This window comes from Coenobita brevimanus, chromosome 92, assembly GCF_032717465.1.
Source record: "Coenobita brevimanus isolate Jiangsu-jjx chromosome 92, ASM3271746v2, whole genome shotgun sequence".
Classification (NCBI taxonomy): domain Eukaryota; kingdom Metazoa; phylum Arthropoda; class Malacostraca; order Decapoda; family Coenobitidae; genus Coenobita; species Coenobita brevimanus.
The window spans coordinates 11577119-11587330 of NC_137045.1; the positions used below are offsets into that span (position 1 = coordinate 11577119).

General features: G+C 43.1%; 1 protein-coding gene across 1 annotated transcript in view; it reads right to left on the reverse strand.

Moving 5' to 3' along the window:
• Nucleotides 1-4609, reverse strand: part of LOC145412078 (dipeptidase 1-like) — a 210159-nt gene extending 205550 nt beyond the window's left edge. The window contains exon 1 of the mRNA XM_080281995.1: nt 4241-4609. Within this exon, the coding sequence (XP_080138121.1) occupies nt 4241-4609 (369 nt within the window). The remainder of the gene's footprint in view (nt 1-4240) is intronic.
• Nucleotides 4610-10212: the final 5603 nt, after the last annotated feature.

Here is a 10212-nt window from a genome sequence, read left to right on the forward strand (position 1 = left end):
GGGTTATGTAGCTCAGAGAAATCCCTACCAGTAGCAGCAGCAGCAGCAGTAGTAGTTGCATCCCTAGGCTCATCTGAAGAGTGATCCCGGTGGACTGCAGGCTGAAGTTGCCCTAAGGCAGTCCACCATCCTCCTTTGGGAGGACAGGGAAGTAGTTGAAGGACACTTTTATAACCGGGTAGTTGAGCCACCCAATCATATCGGTGCCACCACATGAAGGCGCCCCTCTCCAGTATCATCCCTACTAGTAAATGGATTAAAGCAAATTCTGCCCTAGTTTTCCTTCCCTGATCCCTGGCGAAACTTTCTCTTCATTTCTCTTTATTTGTCAGACCGTCTTTTTTGAGCTCGTATAAAAACATATCAAAATTTTTAAAGACTCGGAACTAATTAAACTTTGCAAATGAAAAATATCCGAGGAAGATGCCCGACTCCTTCCCCGCAGGCCCCCGACGCTAATACGACAAGACACGGAACAGTATTTTTGCGACAGCCACGACCAGGTAATAAGACGCAGCCAAAGAAGAAAATACTAATGATAATCCTGGTGCAGATGGGCTTTTTTTCGCATTTTTCCTCGAAACATATTCGGAATATCACCGTCAACTCCCTTCTTCACATATATCATCAACATATTGGGGAGACTGACCTTCCACGAAGGTCTAACTCACCCCTGCAGGGCAACAACCTTCCAATGAAACCATCTCCACTCCATGGAAAAGTAAGTGGTCTCCCTACCCACGTTTGGTGTATTCTCATTGGATAAACACTTGAAGGTATACCATATCTTTCAGAAACCCTACCAACCACCCACTGTAGTGTGTTTCTAGTAGCCTCCTCTTAATGAGCTCTTAGTCAGTGGTAGGCGCCGAAATAACTCCCCCTAAGTTCCGCCCTCTATCCTACCTAACCAGTGGGATGTGCCGGTACCCGTACCATCGTATCCACTGACTCCTCCCAATCTATGATGATCCAATGGGAGGCGCCCCATCACTTCCTTAAGCTCTGCCAACAGGATGAGACACTGGGCGGGAACAATAATGATGACGACGATGCTGCTGCTGCTGCTGATGATGATGATGACGATAATGATGATGATGATGGAGGTGGTGGCAAACAACGCTTACATCTCTTTCCAACTTGTTCCAGAAAGTTCTTGATGGTTTGGTACAATCATGTCTGTTACGAATTAAACATGGCATATATTTCTTAAGGTGTGCAGTAGGGCTATTCCCCACAATACAAGGCTTCTTTATTATTTTATTTTTGCAACTGCTAGGGTTCAGAGACTTGTAAATTTTGGGGGTCGGATATATGACTTTCACTAATTCCTCAACAACGAAACATCTCTTTAAAGGCAAATACCGAGGCAATAAGAAAAAAAAAAAATGCAAAAAAATGGTATCGCAGTGAAGGGGTTGACGGCTATGTTTAATTTACTTTTCAGTTTAAAATGGACTCAAGGATTAAAAACTGAAAAACGGCAGCAAATACTAAAAAATGCAGCACACATTTCTATGGGCTAAGCTGAAAAGGAGGAGCAAAATTAGGTTCAAACTTCCACTAAGTTCAGTTCAGCCTTTATATATAGTTAATGTTTTCACTCAGGGAAGAAAATCTCTCTCTCTCTCTCTCTCTCTCTCTCTCTCTCTCTCTCTCTCTCTCTCTCTCTCTTAATCTGTCTGTCGCCGCATTCTATGATGGATGTTATAGGCTTACACATCTCTGGTTATATCTGTCCCTACTCAGTAACGACCCCCCTATTCCCAAAATATACCTCTCCTCCCTTATCTCTCCACTTCGTTATTGATCCCCCTCTCTCCATTCCCCTTCAAACCACATCTCTCTCTATACTCCCTCGGTCTTTCATTCATTTACTTTTTAAAAATAGTTTGATGTTCTTTGCCTATGATTCAGTTGTGGCTCTGGTTTGTAACTAGACTTTTCACCTAAACTTGGCCTAGATTTCCTTCCTGTGTCGCATATATTACGTAGTTCAATGAGTGAATATGACAATATTTTAGCTTCACTTTCTTTCCACAGAACTTCTTCGTGACCAGCATCATATTCAAGTGTTAATCTCTTGTTGCACCGAAGCATTCAGGGTGAGATGGTCATTCTAGGCTGATAGAGCAAAAAGGGTAAAAATGTAGAGTCTTCAGGAAAACATATTATTATGGCACAGACGAAACGGTTTAGTGCTCCGTGATTTTTTTTTCGACTTAAAACTAATCCTGCAGTGTTAAATCATCATCATCAGCAGCAGCAGCACTTGATAACCAGACTAATTCAAGAGTAATACTGCTCACATTTCCGAGTACTCCAGATTTTTTTTTTTTTAAGTGTATTTACTCTTGATAGTATCATTACCAGTAGACTGAATCGGTATTGTAATACGAACTTACTCTCACTTCAATTTTCAAAGTAAAAAAAAATCAAATCCAGAAAGTACTTTTTCATAAGTGAGTATTTTAAATATTCGTGTTTACGTGCTTTCCTTGTATTAAGACGCCCAGTCCCTTTCATTCTCGCAGTAATCGGCTTTTAAAGTGGCAAGATCACCGCTTTGCTTGTTAATGCCACAGCTCTGCTAGGCCAAGTTTTCTGGGGTCTGCGCACAGTTTTGGGGTCGTCATATCTTGGTTACGTGTTTCAGGTGGGTGTTGTTAGTAACCCTTATACACCACTAATATGAAAACGTCTCCACCACTAAATTTTTCTTCTATCCATAACAGCCATTTTGAGGGTAGTCTGTTACACAAATACCTCTGAATCACATAACCAACAAGTCAGTCATACAAAATAACCTCTCTGCAGCTTGCCATATCAAAGCTAATAAATCACACATTCATAAGGCATTCAGATCACAAAATCCAACTTGTACAGAACTTACCGTATCAGAGGCTAATTATTAAAGCATACCATAACTCTATCCAGCCAACCTGGCCCATCCTAATTTTATCTCAAGTAATCTAACCTTACCTAACTAAACCTAGCAAACTTATGCCTCCTGTATCAAGACCAACAAAACAACCATCAAATAATAACCTAACTTAGCCAATCCTAACCTAACCTAAACTAGTCCACCTTACACTATCCTAACCTAGCACATTCTAACTTAATCTAGCCTCTCCTACCTTCACCTCACCTCATCTAACCTAACCTAACGTCTCTCTCCTCACGTCCATTTGTGCTGACCCCTCAAAATAATTGCTCCCCCGCCCCCTCCACTCTAGCCCCTAAATTTCTGCCAATAGCCATTAGTAGGGCAGAGGGGCTGGGGAAGAGGAGGGTACAGTTCCTAATCGGTTACTGTGCAATATTTCTTTGTCTGTCCATCTATCTATCAATTTGTCTATCTGTTTGTCTGTTGCCTGATGCTGCATCTAGTGAGAAGTGGTCTCGACGAATGTGGTGATTCTATCCCTACGCCATAAAGACCCCTCTTCCATCACCCTCACTAGTTTCTCTTCCGAGCCACCCTACGCTGCCACCCTCTCCGTGTCAGTCTTTTTCTCTCTGTTAGCGCAGCACTGGTTTAACAACAAAAAGACAAAAGAAAATCAAGCAAAAACGACGCCTCTCAGGAAACCTCCATAAAAGAACTGACCAGGGTAAAAGCTTTCTATGGGCTTCAATCTTAACGAGGCGCTACAACCATTCAATTATTTCTCGCTCATTGCTGAAAATTATAGCCAAATAATCACTTTAACTTCGAAGAAAATAAAGTGTGACATGCAGAATCCAGCAAATACCTTATTAGTAAAGATTGACTGTCCAAGTACTGTGACTACGGTACGTCCGAAATCAGCCTAATCATTAAAAACACTTAATTTTTGTCACTAGTTTTGTATGCTGATTTAAAAAACAAGGATTTCCCTCTAATGTCCGGGCTTCATCAGCTATTCAAACCACAAAAGTTAGCAATGTTTACAGTGACACAGCAGGGTCATCAATTCCCTCCTACAGGGTCTCTAGCTGGCAGCAGTGGTGACAAGGAGACAGATTCTCGTTGGCATCGGAACTTTGTGGCACTTCCTCCTATGCGATTTGTTTTGCCTGTTATGTACTGGTATTCTCCTGCATGTTATTAATATGTTTCTGATATCGACGAAGGGTCATCCAACAGCACAAATAAAGAGTATGAAGGTGTAAAGTGCAAGCACTATTAGTAAGGAAGAAGCGTTAGGAAAGATCTGAAGCCAAGGGGAACAGATAGTGAGAGCAATGCATGACTTACCGATGCGTGACGCGGCGAGGTGTTGAACTGGAAGTTGCCGTAGCCGAGGTGGTCACAGGTGCAGCGGCAGGTGCGTAGGTGTTCCTCTAGCTCAGGTGGAAGGGGGGGCAGAAGCGGGTCGAGTGGCCCCGCTGCCCCGGCACACCACCCAGTGCTAGTGCTGCTGTGCCCCGCCGCCCCTACCGACACTGACCCGGGTCCGCGGCTGTCGCTCCACGCGGGCACGCCGCGCCCTGAGGCGGGTCTTGTGCTGCACGAGTCCAGGTCGCGTCCGGGACAGGTGGGACCGCAGGAAGGGCCGCAAGGGGGTGCCGCGCCGGTCACCTGCTGAGCCTCGTTGTTCATACAGTAGCTGCGGCTGCGTCGCATCCCGCGGCTACCCTGCCGCAGCGCACCCCGGCACCCGCACCCGGCCCACGCCAGGCATCACACGCGGCACCTGCAACAACATCACCTTCGTTACATCACTCACTTCACATCACTACCACCGATATATTCTGTCCATTTTAACCTGGTCTAAATTTGCCGTCTCTCGCTTCTGAATGCTGAACTGTAACAAGAGACTGACGACACAATCACCTTTCATTTACGCCATTCATCTCACCTCACCCTACCACCACTAAACTCTGTTCACTTTAACATAACATAAAATTGCTACCCTTCTATTTTCAATGACGAACCGTCACAAAAGATTAATGCTAGAGTTTGGTGCTAGTCATGAAGAAGTGCTATGCAAACAACGTAGAGCCAAAATTCCGACACATTCTGCCTTTGGTGACATGAAATGGGCCAAGTTTGGGTGGAGTACTCTAATTTTCCGTACACATGGCGTGGTGAGAATGGCTGTCTGACAGGGGAAGGTGGGGTTACATGACAGAAGTTGTGGTGGTGTGGCCAGGGACAGGTCGAAACAGCATGGGTGGGATGCTGTATGCTGTCCTCCTACCACACCATACCACACCACACCACACCACACCACACCGCACCACACCACATCACACCAAACACCACACCACATCACACCACACCACACCATACCATACGAATTCATCACACCATACCACACCACATCTCGCCACACCAATCCACACCATTACACAGCACACCATAAAACATATTCGAAGTAAGATACAAGAGTAGTGAAAGTATATCCTACAATTTTTCCAACTGGGTCAGGATATGGGGTAGGAATTATAAGGTAAATTATTTTCTGTTTTGTTTCCAAATGTAATATATTTACCTGTATTACATACACTGCAAATATAGTTAGAATTTCTAGTTCGTTAACATACTGAAGGTAACCGCAGCCCTCGCCTCTTTTTCTCCTCGCCACATACCACAAGCTGCCACATACCACTTCCACACATCAAACACCACACACAGCAACACACAGCACCACACATAACAACACCCCACACATTGCATCTTACCACACCGCGAAACACCACGCAACACAAACGGCAACACAACGTACAGAGCATCATACCATACCACCAAACACCACAAGAGACCACACAGCAAACGATACCGCACACCACCTCTTTATCATACCACCCACCACCACGCACCACCACACACCACCGCCGCTGCCTCACTTTAGGGCCGCCTACCGGGGATACTAATGCTGGTGCCACGGCTCTTGCTTATGCCATTACTAATATTAACACAGTCATACACAGCACCAGCGCAGCGTCTAGCCTCCAGGGACACTGATCTGTGGTACGGAGGCTGCTTTAGTACCTCTTCATTACTGTTTTATTTTGGCACGTTTACAATACTCCCTCGTATGTTGTTTTTACATCCTTTGTAACTTTTTATTACCAGTTCAGTTTTATTACTTACAGTATTATGTCCTTAGTACTAGCTGCCTACTAGCTTATTTTGGTACTTTCATAATATTCTCCTGTATGTCAATTATAATGTCCTTGGTATCTTTTCTTTTACCAGCATACTGGTGCTGGAGAGGGATGCTTTATCACCGTGGAACTGGCAGGCGGGCGGCTCCGCTGCTTGGTTATGGAAACGTCCCTCAACTCACTCCCTATTCCCTGGAAGGAGGAAGGTCGACTGCAGGAGGGGTATTACTAAGGGCTGCAGTCTACTGGTTTCACATTCAGATGAACCTGGAGTTACAAGAACAGTCCTACTACCACCATTAGCTTACTTTAACATGCCCACGCAACTGTTCTGCATATTATTTTGACCTCTCTTGGTACCATTTCGTTAGCAGTTTACTTGTGGTTATTACACATGCATTACATTTTGAGTACAGTATTATTACGTCCCTCAGTACCTCGTCATTCCCTGCTGACTTTCGGCTATTGCACTTTCATAATATTATTTCATTTGCTTCCTGTGCAATATACGTTGATATGAAGATACAAATAATTTAAGAGAGTACACTGGGGCTCAGGAAAACACAACTTGCTTCACTAGTGGTACGTAGACGGTCTTATCTTTATTATTTTTTTTTAATGCAGCTTTCTCTTAACCTTTCACTACGAGCTAAATAACATGGTCTATCAGTAGCAGAAACTTATTACAAAGGACATTATCATAGCCAAAGAAGGTTAATTAAGCCAGTAAGGGCACACACACACACACACACACACACACACACACACACACACACACACACACACACACACACACACACACACACAGGGGAAACGCAAAACCCAAATGAGAAAAATTCAGAGGGACGGGATTATCACCAGAAAAGATAATGATATTCATGGTTTTGTCTGTCTGTCTGCCTAGGGTCCATGTCTGCTTCATCTGGGGAGTTAATGAGGGTCTAATCTAATATGTCTGAGGGGAAGGGGGTAATTAGTCATCATTCCCCTTGTTTAGAGCATCGTGTGTGTGTGTGTGTGTGTGTGTGTGTGTGTGTGTGTGTGTGTGTGTGTGTGTGTGTGTGTGTGTGTGTGTGTGTTTATTTGTCCCTATGCATTAGTTACCCTTCTTCAGACGCCACACATTTATTCTCTCTCTCTCTCTCTCTCTCTCTCTCTCTCTCTCTCTGTCCTTATTCAGTGACGATCTAGCTCCCCACGACACAAAACCGTTCCTTGTATGCTTTTCTCAAATATCTCCCAAACCATCTGTGCCTCCCGTATATTCCTTGAGCAGTCTTATCTTCCTTCCTACCTACCTATCTACCTCTCTGTATCTATCTACTCGTACTTTTCTATCTACTCGTACTTTTCTATCTATCGTATCAATTCATTATCCCTGTCTATCATGAGTCTATCACTGATCTATCACATATCCATGAAATACCTGCATTTACTGAGGATCTTCTCGTGTACAATTCTCCTCTTCTTCCTCCTCCCTTTCGCTTCACCTCCTCTCACCCTCTTCCTTCCCTCGAGTTTCCCATCTCTCTCCCTATCCCTCCTTCGCTTTCCTCTCTGCAGCCTAATTTCTCGTTACACACACACACACACACACACGACTGTTTTCTTTTACACATCCCGCTTTTTTATAAGGCTGTAACTATTAACCTTTATCATTTCTACATTTCTCTCTTTCACTGTCATTAATTCGTAGCACCTTCTTTGCAGCTACTTCTTTGCATACTGCCCCTGAATGTGGTTTTGTGTTATTTATGTCTTTCTGGCATCGTCATTATCTGGGTCAGTAATATATATGAGGTTATTAAGGTCAATGTGCAAAATTAATCACTGATGAAGAAGTGTTCCGAAATTTCCAATGATAAGATCAATGTGGCTCTTTATTTATTGGTCGATTTTTATTCTTAACGCTGGTCCGTATCTTATTTTTCCTCCTACCATTGCTGCCACTTCTACTGCTACTGCTGGCACTGCCCCCCCCCCCTCTCTCTCTCTCTCTCTCAGCACACTGAGGGAGCGCTCAAGTGTGACCTGGTGCCGGCTGTACAAAGACCGTAACCCTTCCCTTCCATCTTGGTCCATGAGGGAGGGGGGCGGCGAAGGTGTTCCGTGCTTGAGGGGTGCCATGCCTGACGTGTTCTGAGTGTTCACTGTGCCCTTATTCTGGATTGTACAAGGAGGTCCGTAGAAGAGCACAGTAAAGACATCCATTTCTTCTACCTCTGTGTAGGTTTAAGGCAGTGAGAGTATGCCATGTCTAAAGCGTTCTGTGTAAGTGTTCAGAGTGATTTTACTTGGAGCTTGCAAGAGAGAAGCAGAGTTCAACACATCAAGGGCATACTACACAAACTATGTGAAGATATTTTGAAGTCACATTAATAATATCATCATTATTTACACATTATACTATTATTATCATCATCATTATTATTATCAGCAGCAGCATTATTTACAAATTATGATGAAATAAAAAGAAGCAAGTACTGAAAATGCCCCTGATGTTACTGTTCTTCCTACCAAGGTAGCACAGGAGGATCGTAAAACCTGGACATCATCTGATAAAGTTTGGGAAATATATTTGTAATCACACCGTCTCTGAACAGTACATCATCATCATCATCACCATACCACAATTATACTGTACATAGTGTTTAGAGTAAAAAACAAAAAAGAAAAAATATTAAATGCAAAGTACGAGAATTATAACAAAAACCCCAAGCAAAGAAACTTGGATAAAGTAATGGGAATATAAATAAGAGAAGACATTTATCAAACGAGTAAAAAAGTATACCATATATATTTCGAATAATGGTTGATATTAGACTGTACGACAAGGAAAGGTTTTCATTTGGGCAATGACTGAAGTGTTATCGATAATTATATTTAGATAGACGAAATTTAAGGCCGATTATGATCAAATGAGAAACACACGGAAAGTTCTACTATAAAGAGTGATTTTATCTCATGAAAACTTACGGACACTTTTTCTCTACCCTCTGAACAAATCGGACACCTCTCCCCTCAACTTATAGCTCGCACTTAGGTCTACCTTAAAAATGATTACGTAAAAGTTTCCTCGACTTCTTACACACAACTTACCTAATCTCTCCCTCTAAAAAGGTCAATCATCCTTATCTCAACCAAACAACAATAATACTAACTCTTCCCCTGAAACTGTAACTGATGCACACATATCTCCATACAGGTATAACAACAACTAAAAATGCATGAAAGTCGCTCTAACTTACCTCTCTATAACATCTATGACTGAAATTCAACTACCCCTCAAAATATAAATGCCATATACGTCAATCCACCTGCCTCAGCCAATCGACCCTCTCCTCGCCTCCCTATCACATTCGAGTTCACCATAAAAATATTCTTCCTTCTCCTTTCTACATTTTTATTTTCCTCATATCTTCCCCCACCTTCATTTTACACTTCAAAATGTCTGACACAGACACATAGCTCTCAAAATATAAATGCCACTCTATCCTCACCCGTCACCCCCCCCCCCCCAAAAAAAAAGCACTTATCCCTTCTTCTAAAAATATGTCTAACACTTAATTCTACCCTTAAAATTTTAATACCTATATATCACTTATTGCCACCCATTAGAACATAAATACCACTTTCTTCAGCCTTTCAAAATACGTCTTTCCATTAGCCTCAACAATTCATCCTCTTCCCTGCCTCCCTTCCACACTACAATTGCCAATAAAGTTCATCTTCTTCCTCCTCCTCCTCTTTCTCCTCCTCCTCCTCCTCCTCCTCCTCCTTCTCCCTACATTTTTATCTTTCTCACGCCTCCCTCTCACTCATTCGCACTCCGAGGCCTTTCACTCACTATCAGAATATTATGTTCATGCTCCCTCGGCTCACCCGAACTCGAAAACAGGTATTATGCCCCTTCTAAAAAAAAAAAAAAAGGGAGGGGACACAATACTCTCTCTCTCTCTCTCTCTCCACTGAAATAGGACGTTTGTCTCTCCTCCCCATCATCAAACCAAATTCTCTTCCTCTTCTCCTTTACTCCCTCTCCCATACTCTCCTCCCCCGTTTCCTCCTTCTCCCCCTATCCCTCATCCAAATCAGTCCCCTTCTATCCCTTCCTCT